Here is a 17,667-nt window from a genome sequence, read left to right as displayed (position 1 = left end):
CCTCTCAGAGAGTGGGGGGTAGGTGGGGAGGGGAAGGTGCAACTGACTTAAAATTAGTGTTTTGAGGGCTCCTCCCTGGTGTGTATGCCCTGTGTTGATGGGGGCAGTTTGATCCCTTGGCAGCAGGGAACCCAAGAGACTTGTGGCCACCCACTGCCCACAAGAGAAGGAGCAAAGGCTGAGTGGATAACTAGGGAAAGAGACATTCATTATCCTCCCACCTACCCTCTACCTTCATCGGGTGGGGGTGTGAGGGGGAAGCAGAAAGAGAGGGAGGTTCTCAGTTTCTTCCAAGAGAAGGAGCATACAAGGTCCATCAGGATTTACATCCTTTTGGGATGGGATGTCATAAAGTGAAGGGATTTGACTATGTCCCCAAAAATCTAAGCAAAGAATCCTATTTTGTCCACAGTAAGCCAGGGACTAGGCCAGACTCTAGGCACTCCTACTTTGAATGAAAATTGGGTCATAGGTCCCTAGCCTGTGGGGTCCCCCCCAGCACATACATGTCCCAGCCTAGGGGTGGAGGAGGAGCAAATGTGTACAACAGAACTGGGCCACAGGAGACAGTCATACAAAGCGACTTCATTCAGCCAGCCCCTCAGAGTGCTGCTGTCCACCCCCATCTCTACCACCCCCTACTCTCCAAGACTGCAAGCCCAGGCCTGACCTGGCTCTGCCTCTACCAGAAAGTGGAGAGAAGGGAAACACACAGACACGAAGTGTGTCTAATGCCCCTCCATAATACACTGGAATATTCCCAGCTTTCCCCACCCCAAACCTCTCGATTTGACTCCCTTCCCTGTTCTAATGACTTCTCATGAAAACCCCCGAGGGTCTGCCAGGAGAGCCAACCTAGGAGAATCTCCCCTGACAACCTTTCCTTTCTTTCTCTTTCCTACACACACACACACTCCATAAGACATGACACACAGCTAGAAGTCCATGGATAGGACGGCTCTTCTTCCCCCATGGTTTCTAGTCCAGTAAGGGGGAGGTGGGTATGACAGACAATGGAGAGGGGGTTATAAAGCACACCACTTCCCTCCAACCCCAATAAGACACACGGCAGTTGCTTTGATGGAGTTGTGAAAAAGGACCCTGCACACACACACACACGGAGAGGGACTCCCAGGCTCCATCATGCTCCTACCTCCCAAGTCCTGCGCTAAGGGGAAAGGGAGCACACACCCCATTCCGTGTGTCCACAGAGAAAAGGAGGGATCCTGCGGGAACTTACTAGCAGTTTGAGTCCCACCTGGGGGGGGGGGGGGGGAGTTTTACCTACAGTTTCTCCCTCCAACACAACGCTCCTGGGGCACACAATCATCCCTCCTCCTCAATGGGGCTAAGCTCTCCCGGCCCGGCTGGGCCAGCATAAGGCCCAGGAGCCTGGGCTTGGAGGCCTTGTGTAGGGCTGGGCCTGGGCTCGCCGACTGCGGCTCCTTCGTCCCGGGGAGTCCAAAGGGCGACAGGGCCCGCAGGACCCGGAGCCGAGGTCTGGGCTCCGAGGCTGGGCTGGGGACGGGGGAGCGGCCGGGGCCGGCTGACCGGGACGCGGGGAAAAGGCGCCAGGCGCGGGAGAGGGGCTCCCTGATCCGCCTCCCCCGGAGCGGCCGGGCCCGGCTCTCCGCGAGCGCTCGCACAACAGCGTGAGGCGCTGACCCCAGCAGAGAAAGACTTCGCAGACTTGGGCCGCCGGCCGGGCCCCCTCCCCCCCGCTTCCAGAGGTGCCTCCGCCGCTGCAAGGGGGGGGAATGGGGCACCACTGGGAGGCGGGGCTTCCCGAAGAGGACCCCCCCTCCTTTTCCCATAACTTCCTACCAAACTGCTGGGGCTCAGGGCCGGACAATGGGGACTTTCCCCCCCAGACCCCGGGCTGCAAACCCCTTTCCCCGCGAGCCGCCACCTCTCCCCTCCCTGGGCCTCCTTCCCGGCCGGGTCCCTCCTTACCTGGTCCGGGCTCTGGGGAGGGGGGCTCCGGCCGCGGGCCCCGCTCCGGCGGGCCAACAGGTTTCGAAGGGCGGGGGGGCTGGGGGTAAGCCAGATGGGGAAGGGGAGAGTGGGGGGCCGTGGGGAGGGGGCTGGCAGGAATGTGCGGAATGAGCCGGGCTGGAGCGGGAGGCGCCGGGCGCGGAGGAGGGAGCGATCGGGGCGGAAAGTTTGTGCCGAGAAGACCGAGCGGGGGGGCGGGAGCAGAGGAGAAGGAGGGTGGGGGGCGGAGGAGAAGGGGGCGGGGCGGAGAAAGGCGAGGAAGGGGCGGGCGGTGAGCGGGGCCCACCCCCGCAGGGGGCCGGACGGCTGCCCCCTCCCCCTTCCCGGCTCGGGCTCCCGATCGAGCCTCCGCTCCCAAACCTCCCCGCGTACTCCCTCTCAGCTACCCCCTCAAGGCCTCCGCCGGGGGCTTTTACCTCCGTTCCGCGCGTCGGGCTAAATACCTCCAACTCCTTTCTGCCCCATTCTCGCCAGCGCCCCCTCCAGGTTTGGGGGCTCAAGGCGGGGGCGGGGCCTGCGGCTTAGGGCGTGGCCTCTCGCTTGGAGGGCGTGGCCTCCGACCCAGAGTCCATCCAGCACCGGGAGGCGGGGCTGGCCGCGACGCTTCTCCAGCCGAGATTCAAAGGGAGGGACCCGGGATCCTCGGGGTTTGCGGCAGCCCTCCTACTTCCAAACCCCTCACGAAGGGTCTCCAATGGTTGGATACATTGGACCGGGAAGTAAAGTGATTTCTTTCTCCTCCACAAAACGGGCTGCGCCCCTTCCCAGAGCTGGAGCCCCCCGGTCCTCCCTCCCCGGAAGTGTGTGAGACCCCCGCCTTCGGCGTCAGATCCCGGGACCCAGCGGCTCGGGTCCCGCGCCCTCCGCCCCACCCCGACGGCTACCCCGGCCTCGCCCCAGGCCCGGTCTGTCTGGTTCTCCCCGAGAGTCTGGTCCCTCGAACTTCCCATTTCCCACTTTCTCCGAGGCTCCCCCCACCGCCAGCCCCTTCCCTCGCTCCCCGGAGCGGGAGACGCTAAGCAGCGGCAGGGAGCGGGGGGTTTCTCTTAATGTTCTGCGCGATCGGGTGAGGAGCGACCGGAGAATTGCCTGCGCCTCCGAAGCTGCTCCCTCGGGACCCCGCCGTAAGATCGGTCACCGGTCTCGGCTCCCCCCTTCTGCGCTACTCCCACTCCCCTCTCCGCCTGCTTCGCTTCCCTCCCGCTTTGGTTCGAAGTCCCCGGCCTCCAAGAGCCTCCTGCTCCCCAGCGGGAAAGCTGCTTTATTGAGATGCACGTCCCCCGCGAGCCTGCCCCAGGGAGCCCCGGCTCGGAGCCCCAGCGCGGCTCGGGGTCGGGGGGAGGAGGAGAAAAAGAGGGAGCGTGGTTTAAAAATATACAATCTCAAACTGCTCCGGGACAGGAAGTCATGGAGGAGAGGATGGGGGTGGGGGGTGGGGGGCATGTCAGGGGGAGGAGAGCACCGCATCCAGATGTGCAGCGCCAACTTGAGTCCAGATGTTCCTCATCTCCTTCCAGCTGCCTTAAGTTCCTCCCCTTGTCTCAGCCAAGAGCTGGCAACATGGAAGGAGGGAGTCTCTAGGGACTAGATCCTCAAGGAATTAGAGTCAGTAGCTTTGGAATCAGGGTTAAGGATCATGAAAGGAGTGGAACTTACATCAGGGCCGCTGGAACAGAGGGATCACTTCTCCGAGGATCCCTTTGTCAAGGACCATTAAAAATAGATTGGGACTCAGGGGTGGAGGGATCTTTGGGCTTGGGTTTACAGTAAAAGGACTCCTCGATGAGGGAACCTCCAAATTAGTCTCTGCTGTAATCCTCTTCCACGTAGGGCATGGAATCTTGGAGCGGTGGGGGCAAGGTAGTGGTTACTCGCAGGCCAGCTTCCCATCAAAGCTGGAGAGGGCTATAGCAAAGCCTTGTAGGGCGCAAAGTGGGTATCGATAGTCCAGAGTGAATGCATCTTCTGACACCCGGCCAAACTGCAGCACAATATAGTCAGCTAGAGAGACACAGAAGGTGTGGGTTGGCATAAGCTTGCTCGTGGCTCTGTTAACCTCTAGAGGCTTCTACTTAACCATTCTCCTACCCCCAATCCCTTGACTTGAGAAAGACACAAGAGATTCATTGAGGTTTCAACTATTAGGAGACAGGGATAGCCCTGTCCCCCCCTCAGTCCAGGATTCCCCAATCCCAAGGTTTTTTATTCTAGCTACAGCCTGGCCTTTCTAATCCATTTCCCAAAGGTTTCTTGCTGTCATTGATCCTCTTCCCAGATCTTCATCCTTGTCCCTCACCCCCTTTCATAGCCTAAATACTCTTAGCTCAAATACACATTTCACTTCAGTCTCACTTTTCCCACCCCAAACTAGTCTTCAGCCTCCTCTTCCAGATCTAAGATCTAGCTCAATCCTGTTTTCCCTATCTTGGGCTTCTATCATCACTCTTAAAATATCCTCATCTGTCCTATGCCCCTATATCTCATTCTCTAGGCTAAGCACCCCCTCCATCCACCCCCAGCATCCAAGGGGACAGGAAGCTCTAAAAATACCCTAAACTATACCAGACCTTGCTCTAATTGAAACCTGATCTGCTTAGCAGCTTCCCAAGGCCTTCAGACAGGTGACAGTGGGGACTTCTCAATGGGGGCTGGGGAGAGGGAGCTGTGTTTTGTATTTGCCAGGCATCAGGAAAATGGAGCTCTTCCCAAAAATAACCTTATGTGCCCACTAGATATTTCTATCCCAGAGGGTAGAACTTTCTCCAATCCCTTACAGGGCCTGTATAGATAGACAGCACTGTTCAGTGTGTTTATTGCTTTAAATTCCTCTTCTCCAACTAGACTGTAAGCTTCTCAAGGACAGGAATAGTGTCTTCCACTTGAGGCACTCAAAAATATATATTTTTTTTTTCATAGATTCATGGAAGGACAGCCTTTCTATTGAAACCACAGGGGAAAGTATGGAGTCTTGAGGGAAAAGTGGACAGGCAGAGTTCAAGAGTCGCATGGGAAGAGAACTAGGAGACTGAATGAATCACAGGATCATAGATCTGAAAGGAACCTTGGAGGTCATCTAAGTCTAAATCTTTCTATTTAAAGATAGATAAACCTCAAGCTCAGAGAAGTTGTGATTTACACAAGGTCACACAGATTCTAAGTGGCAAAACCAGAATTTGAACCCAAATCGGAAATTTTTTTATGCCACACAGCCGCTGTGCTTGTCTGCATGTTGGAAGGAGATAGGTGGCCCAGCGGATAGAACACTGGGCTTAGAGTCAGGAAGATTCATCTTTGTGAGTTCAAATCCAGTCTCAGACTCTTACTAGCTATGTGGCCCTGGGGAAGTCATTTGACCCCATTTGCTTCAGTTTCCTCATCTATAAATTGAACTGGAGAAGGAATCTCTGCCATGAACTTCCAAATGGGGTCAAAAAGAGTCAGACATGACTTCAACAACAACAACAACAATAAAATCAGCCATCCCTCAGTTGCTGATCATCCAGTGGGGGTGGGTGGGAGGAAGGTGAGGAGGAAGGAAAGAAGAGTTAGGGTCAATCTGGTTTGAAGCCCCTTCTCCCTAAAGTGCTCACGGTCATCCAAATGTATAATCTGGAAGTTCTTGACAGAGGCCTGGGTGACTCGTCCTTGGAAATTGAGGGTGTAAGAGCCACTCTCTTCATTCCATACAGGTGTCTTGTTGTGTAGTTCTATCAGATTCTCCATTGTCTTGTTCTGCCAGCGCACTAGAAGCCCATCGCTAGCCTGGAGGCAATGAAACATTTGGGGGGACATCAAAATTAGAAGGCCTTGGGTCCTAGAGTCAATTGTTAAAACTGTCTAAGAATTATGGGAGGAAGATACAGGAAAAGGAAACCAATATCATAGGATTTAGAACTGGCAAAGGCTTTAGAGATTATCCAGTGATTCTAGTCTTCATTTTATAGATAGGGAAACTGAGGTCAAGAAACAGGGAGTGATTTGTGTCACACTGGGAAAAGTGGAAAGGTCAGGATTTGAATCTAGCTATCTCAAATCCCATTTCCAATGTTTATTTTATTATATTGCATTGCTTCTGAGGTCATGAAGGTTTTGAATCCTGCTGGCTCTACTTCATGGAAAGTTTGTGTGTTTGTCTGAATGTGTTTCTATAAGGACAGACACCTAATGTCCTTATGGAAATGTTATTTCTGCCTGTAAATAAAAGGCTTTTAAAATAAAATAAAAAAAAAAGATGTTATTTCTGATGAGTGTGTTTATATATGTTCTATATGAATCTGTCTGTATGTGTGTAGAAATGAGATTCACACAGCATCTGTCTCTATGTGTGTGGAAATGGCAAAACATTTTTCCTTTCTTGGTGTCAGTTTCCTTATCTCTGTTTCATGTCCCTGTCCCTAGAGGGGGACTTTGTCAGCACTAGACTACTGTTAGTTGAACAGTGAAAAACTCAGTCTAATTTATTATTTTGCATCATGGCAGGGTACTGTGCACATTGTAGAGTCAAATTGCTGTTGGTTTTTAAAAATTAGTTTATAAACAAAATCTGAAACCTGTGGTTGTTTTATTAAATTCTGCTTTTAGTTCAACCATGAATATGAATTTGGGAGTTTATGTGGTTCCCTCAGGATGAGAGAAGAGATGAAGGAATTAAGAGGGGTTTAAAAACACTGGATCAGGTGCAGAGGGCAGCTCTCCCTTCTCTTAGGGTCATCCATAGGACAGAAATAGTTAGGAGAAGGTACAGAGGGCAGGGTAATACCCAGAGGGAAGAGAGAGCTCACATTTCGGGGCCGGATTGGGATCCTCTTATTTTCTGAGCTCATCCCTGGGATGATGACTGTCATTCGACGGGGCCCCCGGAAGCCCAGAACGTTGGTCTCCTAGGTTGAACATTCTAGTCAGTTTGATCCCAAAGAAGGTCTGGGATGGGGAATGATAGGATGGATCCTTGGGAAAACTAGGGCTTGTGTGATAGCTATAGGAAACCCTGGAATGGGGGATTGAGGGGAGATGAAGGCTGGAAGCCAAGTAGGCTGAGGAACTAGAAAAGAAGCATGGTCCTCACGTAGATGACAGCTGCCAATTCTTGTCGGTAGGTTGCCACATCTGCACCTCCATGATGGGGATTCTTTCCATTGTCAAACACAGTAAATCGGGATCCTATAAGATTAGATCTACAAGAGGCAGAGCTTAGAATGGGATAGGGGGATCTGGATAGTGCTAAAGGTGTGTTTGTGTGTGTGTGTGTGTGTGTGTGTGTGTGTGTGTTGTATGTGAAAGGTCAAAACCAGGGAATGGGTTGGAGGACTGGCAGGGGATGGGTAATAGGGGATATATGGTAGTTTCACCATTATCCAGTGCCACCAAGTAGTTCCTAAATCTCCCTATTTCTAGTAAATTGAGGGAAGGACATGGAGCCCCCCCTCAAAAAAAAAAACAAAAAAACAGTTAATTGAGAAAAATCGCTCTGACTACAAAAAACCAGGTATCTCTAAGTGAGGGTCAAAGGAGAATATAGGTTATATAAACTGTAGACATTGCAGACTGAAGAAGGTTCCTTGACCTCTCTCTGCCTCAGGGCTCTTCTTCCTCCCCCATAGTTTTGGAAAGAGGGTATGTGAATTCCTTTAAAGGTCTGTCCTAGGGGCCCAGCCCGGTTTCTGACCCTTATCCAAATCACCTTCCCCACCTATAACCCTGCCCAGCCAGATTGCTCAACTGCTCAGGACTCTGTATAGAGAATAATAAAGCTTTTGGAGATCATCCAGTCCAACCTGTCCTTTTATAGATAAGGGATGTGACTTACTCAAGGTGATACACCTAGTCAGAGCCAGAAAGGGAGACCATGTCTTCTGACTTGCAAACCTGGGCCTTCCATTATACCATACTGCCCCCTATGTACACACACCTGAGCTTGCCAATGAAGTCTTCCCCTGTCCGAGATAGGTTGGTGGGGTCAACAGAGATGAGATAATTGGCAGTCTTGCTCCGTTTCCGCTTTCGGCCAGCTAGGAGGAATACCTGAGATAGGAAAGGAGAGTGGGGAGAAAGAGAGAGAAGGGTTCTGTGTGGGGAGGAGGTTGGGAATCTGGGAAGGAGCAGACAAGGAAGAGGAGAAGGGGAAGAGAGGGAGTCTCAACTCCTCACCTATAGCACCTCTGCTTATAGGGTTTCTCATGTTCATCCTTGACCTACCCATCCCTAGCCCAATTCAGCCCCCTTCATCCCCTCCCAATCTTTGCTTCCCCCCAGCCTCCACCATTCCTTCCCTTCCTTTCCTGCACCTATTCCCCACCTTCCGGTCACTGTCCAGGTGCAGGTAGTAGGAGGGGTACAATCCCCGGTCCATTCCCTTCTTGTCCCGAGTTACCCGGCACCGCACAGTCCTGCCCTGTGGTGCTGGGCGCAGCACAAATTCCTTGGGGTCATCCACCTCGATGGGAGGTGATGGGGGTCTCTCTTCCTTCTGCATAGAGGAAGGACAGAAGGAAGATGAGGGGATCCCACTTAATTTAAAATTCTGTCCCAGGATTTCCCATTGCCCAGGTTGTCCCCAATCCTAGCTTCCTTGCCCACAGCTCTTGGTGGGGGGGAGGAACTGTCCTTATATCTGGAAGATAGAAACTGGAGGAACCAGCTATGCTGGGTCTGAGTCTCCCTTCAAACACATCCCCTCTTCCTGGGCCTCCATGAAAAATGAAAAAAAAAATTTTCCTTCAATTCTATCTCTTAGAAGTTAGGGACTAAAAAAATGAATTAAAAATTTTCCTTTAAAAAATTTATTTCCTCAAATCTTTGTTATATATGCATGAGAACATATGTGAATATGTATTTCTATTAGAAAATGTCTGTACATATGCCTGTATATGCAAAAATGAACACAAATGCATGTGGATGAGTGTGTATATGTACATTTTTTCTGGAATAATTCTGGAAATAGATTGTCCATTAATTATACTATGGTTCCATTCTATATTATTTTGAATTTCTAGACCAAAACAGTGTTCAACTACTACCCACCATTCAGTCTATAATAATCTCCTCCATTAGAGTATAAATTCCTTGCAAGCAGGGATAGTTTCTCTTCTGTGGTTGTATCCTTAAAGCACAGTAACTGTTTTTATTTATGTATTTTATTATTATTATTATTTTATTTTATTATTTATTATTATATTTTATTATTATTAAATATTTTGTATTTAGGAATCACTAGTAATGGATCTTGTGTTTTCCTTGGTATAGGGAAGTTTCAGGTAATAAAACTTTCCCTGATAATGCAGGCTGGCACCTTCTCTGCTTAAAGGGCTGCCCAGGCCAATTTCTTAAACTGTAGGTTGTAACCCCATATGGGATCTTGTAATTGAATGTAAGGGTTGTGATATTATGATTTATTATCAGTAAATGTTTGACTTGTATACTGATATAATATACTTATATACCTGAAGTCATGTAAAAATTTCTTGGTCAAAAAGGGGTCACAAATAGAAAAAGTTTGAGAAGCCCTGAAGGTCCATGGTCAGCCAGACAGTATGGGGGATGTGGAAACTGAACTCAGGCCTTCTTGGTTCCAAGTTTGGTCCTTTAACTATAGTGCTAGGCTGCCTCTCATATATACTAAGCACTTAATAAATGCTTTTTCATTCATTTTGTGTATACATGTGTGCCTGTGTGTATATACAGCATATGTATTCATCTCTGTGTAACTTGTATAATTCAGCATGAATGTGCTTGAGAGTGAATATGTCCAAGTATGAAAAGTATTTTTGTGTGGGTGTGAGTGGGGGGACTTTGGCCTTATTAGGTGGTTGGACCTCAGAGGGCAGGGCTGAGAGACCAGGTAGCACCAGGCACAGGACTGTTCTGTCTTACATTTAGTTATATCCTACTCTGAAATGGAAAACACCCTGTCCTCATCCACAGGATTTCAAACTCCTTAAGCCACCTGAAAATTCATGGTCCCCAAACTCCCCTAACATTTCTATGCCTTGCCACAGACATTCTGCCCTTTCAGGGGACCTTTAATTGTGCCCCTCCACGGATCCTACCTTTGGGACTTTTCCTTTCCCCTTCCCTTTTCCCTTTCGGTTGCTATTCTTGGTTGTTGCCTCTTCCTCCTCACTCTCAGCTTCTGGGACTTTGGGGGAAGCTGGGGATGAGATAGAAAATGATGAAGTTTTCCCTAAGTGCCCCATCCCCACCCCCAAAGTGTAGAGTCCACCTGTGGAATTATTTGGGGAAGAAAGAAGGGAGCCAGTTCTGATTCCCCCAGGACATTCTGGCATTCAGACCTGACCAGGCTATGGAAGAAACCATAGATGAGCTTCTTCCTTCCATACTCTCTCCCCAGATATATCTGGCCCCCTATTTTATTACCCTGAGTCTTACAGGTGTAAAGTGAGATGGAGGATGGAGGTAATCAGGGAAACCTGGAGGGGTGTGGGGTAGTCCTCACCTTTCTTCTTCAATGGTTTTTCTGTAGGGCCCTCTCTTCCAACCTGGAACATGGACACTGGTATCTTTCTGTTTCCAGTAGGTGTCCCTAAGGACTCCCTTTCAGCCTCATCAGATTCTAGAATTGGTCATAAGGTAAATAATCAAAATGTCAGAGTCAACTCTTTCCCCATTCCCAGTACTCTGGCCTTAAGGATGAGAGGGTGGGCAGGTCTCACCTTTCTTCTTGACTTTTCTTATCTTGGGTTCCTCCCCAGTTGAACCCCCTGCTGCTGCCTCCTTCTTCTTATTTCGGATAGTTTTCCGGGGGACAGCAGGGCTTCCCAGATCTCCTAGGGATTGTAAGGCAGGGGAGGAAGGAAAAAGGGACTAAGGGCTTCTGATGTCCTCTCATCATTCTGTCATCTCTGAAGTCCCTTCCTCAATCACTAATGAGATTATAAACTTCTAGAGATTAGGAATCATGCCCACCACGATACTGTACAATGCTAAGGATACAAATACAAGAGACAAAAACCTTGAAAGAGTTTACACTCTAACGGGAGAGACAATGAATGTACTGAAGGAAACAATGTTTTAGTCTAGGAAATCAAAGAAATATAGAATGAAGTCATAGGTAATCAATTAACAATCTAAGTCAGAAGACCTAACTTCAGATCCTAACTTGGTGCTTATTACTTATGTGACTTTGAGCAAACAACTTAATCTCCTCAAGTCTCAATTTCCTCATCAACAAAAGGAGTACATTACCTCTGAAATTCCTCCTACCTCTCTTGTATTGCTACAAGGCTTGCCACTGTACTGGATATTAAAATAGTGTTCATTAGGCATCTATTCTGAGCAACTAATTGCTAGGCACTGAAGAAGTGGGAAAATGCTTGATAAATATTTGATTAAATAGTTCATATTTTAGGTTTTTTTTGTTTTTTTTTTTTTTTAGTTTACAAAATGCTTACCTTATTCACAAGCATTCTATGAGAAGAAATTGATGCTCCAAATTTTAAATGACTCCTCCAAAGTCACTAAACTCTTAATCCAGTTTAAATTTAAGCCCATGCCCTTTAAGTTTCAAGTTCAACACACTTTACTACCTACCTCACCTTAGGGGCAGCTGGGCCAGAATCAGGAATACCTGAGTTTAAATGTGACTTCAGGCACTTAGTGTGACCTATGTTGAGTGACTTAACCCCATTTGCCTCACTTCCTCATCTGTAAAGTGGAGACATACTAGAGAAGGAAATGGCAAAAAAAACTCCAGTATCTTTGCCAAGAAAACCCCATAGATGAGTCCATGGATGTCATGAAGAATCAGATATGACTGAATGGAGTCATTTAACTTAACACACTCCCCTTAGTCCTAGCTACAGTTTTCCAGTCTTAGCTCTTATCTCACTTTAAATAAATTCACCTACTGGAAAGGACTAAAAGATCAGATATTTATAACTGGAAGGGATCTTTGAAGTCATCCAGAGGTCCAACTATTTTTCTTTATAGTTGAGGAAATTGGGGGCCAGTGATATTGTGACTTGTCCCATATTACCCCAGGTAGCATGTGACAGAGCCAGAATTTAAATACAGGTCCTGTGTCTCTAGATTGAAATCTATTCTTTGAACATTTTATAGTCATTGGTCATTTATTATATACTGCCTTCTATTTGTGAGTTTTTTTGTTTATTTGTTTGTTTTGTTTTGTTTTGATCAGGCCTTTGCCAGGCTGGTATAGGAAATTCCAGATAATCTACTTATTTTAAGCTAACATTTTAAAATGTGTATACATCTTGTCTCCCCCAAGTAGCTTGTGAGTTCTCAAGAGGTAGAGCTCTCATTGTACAAATTTACCCACAGTATTTGTTCTGTATTTATTGATTGGTTGATTTGGCTGAATTTCTCTCTATTTTTGATTCCTTCCATCTTCCAGTCATTTTTAAGAATGACTTCCATTCATTCTTCTCTCATCTTAAATTATTTCTTCCTTCTTACCTTGAAGGCGGTTCCCTTTTCCTTTTGTGTCTCCATTTGTTTTCCCTTTGGGGACTTTCCTTGAAGGTTTTAAAAGAGCCACTTTCTCTTTCTTTTTTTCTTCCTCCTCTTCTTCCTCATCTTCTTCTTCCTCTTCTAGGGATGGACACAACCTCATCATGTGGGTTGTTCCTTCCCTAACCAATTTGTTCTTGGGGGAGTGAGACCCAGGATCCTAAAGGATGGGCCCCCACTAGAAAAGGTCAGGGGATAGGAAGTTTGAAAAGAACCAAGATCCTGAGACTTGGCAAGGGACTGGGGTAAAGGGCCCAGAAAGGTGGGGAATATTCCTCATTTCCTTTCTAATAATTCCCAGAGCTCAACCGGAGGTTGGAGACAGGGGTATGATTGTATGACTCTATGTGTGTCTCAGGGGAAGGGACTTTTTAGGGGAAACATTCTTATATTACTTTGCTGTATTTTGGTTTTTTTTATTAAAGCTTTTTATTTTCAAAATATATACATGGATAATTTCCAACATTCACCCTTACAAAATCTTTTATATCTTGATTTCTGAGATCCTTTTTAGTTCTAAAATGTTAGGCTTCCTCTCTTTTCTGTGTCTTTGTGCCTGCCTGATTCTCCTCTCCTCTTCTGTTTGTTGTCTCTTCTTTTTTTCCCTCTTTGGAATACTTCTCTTCCTATTTGTCTTTTCTTTTCTTTATATCTTTCTTTCCTTTCCTCTTCTCTATACAGCTTTCCTTCCTTGTCTCTCTGTCTCAGTCTTTTTTCTCTTCTTTTGTACAACTTTCTCTCTTCTACCTGTATCTTTTTTTCTTTTCTTCCTTTCCTTAGTCCTCTATCTCCTCTCTCTTTCTCTCTCTCTCCCCCCATCTCTTTCTGTCTTCATCTCTCTTTTCCTCTCCCATTTTCCCATCTCTCTATTTGCTTCTCTCTCCCTCTCCCCCCCTTAGTATGTTAGTCTTTTTCTGTCTGTCTTTTTCTCTCTATCCCCTCCCCATCTCTATTTATTTGCCTGTCTCTCTGTCTCTCCCATCTCTCTCTTTATCTGTCTCTTGCTCTTTTTGTCTCCTCTATCTTTCCCCTCCTCTCCTAGTTTTTCCCCGTCCATTTATCTGTTTCTCCCATATCTCTGCCTCATGTTTTTCTGTCCCTTTTTTTTTAAAAACCATTCCTCGATCTTTATTCGAAAGTCGAGATCTCGCAGTCTCTCCCTTATTTGTTAACATTTCTCAGCCCCACTTTTCCTTTCTCTTTCCGTGTCCCCAGCTACCTCCTTCCATCATCATCAGGGGTTCATTTAGTTTAATCTCTCACCGTCCGGCACGTTTGGGGCCCGGGCTACGAGAAAAGTTTCCCCGGGGCTTGGTTTCTTCCGCTCCGGGTCACGGATGAACTTGGCATAGGGGTTCGGTTCGGCAGGGGTCCTGAGCGGCTCATCCTTCCGCCTACCCTTCTTCCCGGCTGGGGAGAGACATTTCGGTCAGGGACAGAGACCCAGACGCCCCCCCCACCCCACCCCCACCCCTTTTTACATAGCGTCTACTTCCCCACTATTCAATCCCCGGAGCAGTGATAGAGAGGTAGAGTAGGGGGTATTCTCCTAATCTTTTCATGGAGTCCGCACCCCAGCCCTGGATGTCAGCTCTCCTCTCACCCTGCGATGACGCCCCCCGCTCGTCCCCACGCCCTGCGGCCGCGCTTCTCCGGGGTTTGGCTTCGGCGGGGCTGGGGCACTCCTGGGTTTCAGGCCGCTTCTTTCTCGGCTTCTGCCCTGCGGCGAGACGCTGCGGGACCAGGGTGGGGTGCTGGGGGGGCCGGTCAAGGAGTGGGGTGGGGAGGTGGTACTGGCAGACGGGAGGGGTTGCCTTCAGGGTAACCAAGGAAGCGGTAAGGGCAGGAGGGGCCCTGAGGAGGTCAAGCTACCGAGGCTAATCGGTTTTAGCTGCTGCTAGAAATAACTACGGATTATTGGGGAGGGGCGGGTGCAAAGAAAGGAATGGATGCCTTCCTTTTCATACTTACAGTGACCCTGAGGAGGGCTCAGAAATATATATATATATATATATATATATATGCCTCCTTCTATATCGCCTACCTTCTGATTTGCTCCGTAGCCCTGGATAGATCTATCACTTAGACACTTCCCAGTACTCCCCCAATCTTTCCAGCATCCCAAGATATAACACCACCACAGAAAAATACCTTAACACCCTTCCCCCCATTTCTGAATCTCACCCTCAGACCCATATAGAGATACACACTAATGGGGTATAAGCTGGTTGTGAGAGCGGACTTGTTTCCATCTGACCTCATCAGGATAGGAGAAGGTTAGCGGGGTTGGCTACCTGTTTGGGGCGCGTCTGTAGCTCTGGGCTCCCAGATTCCTCCTCCAGCTCACTGGGATCGAAGTAGAAGAGTTAGTGTTCAACCCCTCCCTTTCTCTTTCCTCCAGCCCCTCTCTTGTCCCTTTAACATCTCCAAGTCGGAATCCTCCTCCCCTTCTCCCTCTCCAGGAATTGGAGAATTCTAGAATTCCTAGAGCCAGGAGCTCAGGTAAGGTGAAGGTGAATGTCCTAAAAGGTGCCACTGACCTTTCGGAGGCCCAGACTTCTCGGAGAATATTGTCCTCCAGAGGCATTTTGGGGACCCAGTTCCCCTTCCCGGCTTTGCCTTTTCTCGGGGCTGTGTATAGAGCCTACTGCTTACTTGGCTAATCTCCCACTGCTCATCCCCTGTGACTCTGGGGCTCAGGACAGCAGAAGGTGTGCTGGAAGATGGGGGAGGGAAAGAAAAGGAACAGTGGTAGGCATTGTATGATGCAGGGAAGAACTGGAAGTAACATTTGGGGAGATGGAAATCAGGACAGAGATATGCCCTAAGTGCCACCATGGAAATGGGTGCCATTTCTTTACACTCCTTTGCTCAACCTACCTCCCATGGCCTCCATTCTGCTTCCCCCAGGCTTCAACCTATCATACTGCCTAATCTGGATTTCACAGTGGAATGCCTAAAGTCATCTTGAAAACTACTGGATTTGTCTTCAGAAACCTGGGTTCAAATTCCACTTCTGTTATTTATTGTGTGACCCTGGACAAATTAAATAACCTCTCTTGGCCACAGTTTCTTTCTTTCTTTTTTAAATAACTTTTTATTGACAGAACCCATGACAGGGTAATTTTTTACAACATTATCCCTTGCACTCACTTCTATTCTGATTTTTCCCCTCCCTCCCTCCACCCCCTCCCCCAGATGGCAAGCAGTCCTATACATGTTAAATAGGTTACAGTAGATCTTGGATATAATATATGTGTGCAGAACCGAACAATTCTCTTGTTGCTCAGGGAGAATTGGATTTAGAAGGTATAAATAACCGGGGAAGAACAAAAGTGCAAGCAGTTTACATTCATTTCCTAGTGTTCTTTCTTTGGGTGTAGCTGCTTCTGTCCATCCTTGATCAATTGAAACTAAGTTAGATCTTCTCTTTGTCGAAGAAATCCACTTCCATCAGAATACATCCTCATACAGTATAGTTGTTGAAGTGTATAATGATCTCCTGGTTCTGCTCATTTCACTTAGCATCAGTTCATGTAAGTCTTGCCAATCCTCTCTGTATTCGTCCTGCTGGTCATTTCTTACAGAACAATAATATTCCATAACATTCATATACCACAATTTACTTAACCATTCTCCAATTGATGGGCATCCATTCATTTTCCAGCTTCTAGCCACTACAAACAGGCCACAGTTTCTCAGTTGTGAAGAGAGGAGACTTAGTAGATGCCTATAAGGTCTCTTCCTGCCCTGAATCTATAATTCCATCATTTGAGAATCAGGATGGAGCCAGAGAGTAGCCCTTTCTTAAGTGGCATAGTGGATAAAGTATTGGACTCAGAAAGACTTGAGTTCATAATTTAAATTCTGACTCAGACATATGCTGAATTCCTTAATTCACCTGTGTGACACTTAAACCTCTCAGTCTCAGTTTCCTCATCTGTAAAAGAGGAATAATAATATCCATCTCAGTGGACAAGGCAATGTGTGATAGGTGCCTTCCATGGAAACAGAGAACTACAGATCCAAATGTAGAATTCAGGAATTCTGAACCTGATTCTATAAACGTTACCTTTTTTTAAAAAAATTATTTTTAAAATTAATTTTAAAAAATATTTTTATTCCAGTTACATTTAAAACATTTTTATATTTGTTTTTTTAAAATTTTGAGTTCCAGATTCTCTCCTTTATTCCCATTCCCACTCCATTAAAAAAGCACAGGTGAAGTTTATGCAAAATATTTCCATTAAAAAGTCATGTTGTGAAAAAAAAAATAGATCTCTTTCCCTAAAAAAAGAAACACACACACACACAAAACCCTCAAGAAAAATAAAGAGAGAGGGAATATACTTTAGACGTAATCATTTCTTTTTCTGGGTGTGAATAGGATTTTTCATCTAAGTCCTTCAGAGTAGTCATGGATCATTATATTTCTGAGAACAGCAAAGTCATTCACAGTTGATCATCCCAGAACATTACTATTACTTTGTACACATTACATTTTACTTTACTTGAGTTCATGGAGGACTTTCTAGGTTTTTCTGGGAGCATCCTGGTCATCATTTCCCATAGAACAATAATATTCCATCACAAACACATACCACAATTTATTCAGCCATTCCCCAATTAATGGACACCGCTCAGTTTCCATTTTTTTTTGTCTTGAGAAGAGAGCTGCTATAAATATTTTTTGTAATATAGGTCCCAAGTTACCATGCTTGATCTTATTTTCTTCATATCTCAAATAATGACTCAAATTAGTCTCTAAGGTGCATCAATAAACTACAACGACAATTACAAATGAGGAAACAGAACTTGAACTCAGATCTTTCTGACTACAACACTTTATGCACCATGCCATCTATAGAATGCAGATCTCTGTCCCTATTCTAATCTTTAGTTCATAGGATAATAGATTTAGATCTGAAAGTGACATTACAGGTTGCCTTTATTTTTGCACCTGCCATCTTCCTTGCTGAATGGTATCAATGGCCAGCTACCAAAGATTTACTAAGTGATAACTCTGTGCTAGGTATTGTACTAAGTGCTGGAAATACAAAGAAAGGCAAAGATAGGACCCTGCTCAGAGTCTAAGGGGCAGACCACATGTAAATAACTGGTTTTATATATATATTCTACAGAGTAGACTGAAAAACTCAGAGGAGGCAATAGAAGCTGGGGAGATCC

General features: G+C 46.8%; 2 protein-coding genes across 2 annotated transcripts in view; both read right to left on the bottom strand.

Moving 5' to 3' along the window:
- TEAD3 (TEA domain transcription factor 3) overlaps positions 1–2,204 on the bottom strand; it is a 30,605-nt gene extending 28,401 nt beyond the window's left edge. Inside the window, exon 1 of the mRNA XM_031965000.1 lies at positions 1,954–2,204. The gene's annotated coding sequence lies outside the window, so the exon portion shown is untranslated. The remainder of the gene's footprint in view (positions 1–1,953) is intronic.
- A 1,658-nt stretch (positions 2,205–3,862) lies between these two features.
- On the bottom strand, positions 3,863–15,067 carry TULP1 (TUB like protein 1). Its single transcript, XM_012548991.2, has 14 exons — positions 15,021–15,067; positions 14,775–14,826; positions 14,129–14,213; positions 13,879–13,890; positions 12,420–12,561; positions 10,665–10,780; positions 10,448–10,564; positions 10,041–10,141; positions 8,291–8,461; positions 7,904–8,016; positions 7,061–7,169; positions 6,777–6,875; positions 5,586–5,757; positions 3,863–3,996 (listed from the first exon to the last, which is right to left on the bottom strand). Exons 1-14 carry the CDS (start codon positions 15,065–15,067, stop codon positions 3,863–3,865), a joined length of 1,470 nt encoding a protein of 489 aa, XP_012404445.2.
- Positions 15,068–17,667: the final 2,600 nt, after the last annotated feature.

The sequence above is a fragment of the Sarcophilus harrisii genome, chromosome 4 (genome assembly GCF_902635505.1).
Source record: "Sarcophilus harrisii chromosome 4, mSarHar1.11, whole genome shotgun sequence".
In the NCBI taxonomy this organism is placed as follows: Eukaryota; Metazoa; Chordata; class Mammalia; order Dasyuromorphia; family Dasyuridae; genus Sarcophilus; species Sarcophilus harrisii.
This window is presented reverse-complemented; position numbering and strand designations above follow the sequence as displayed.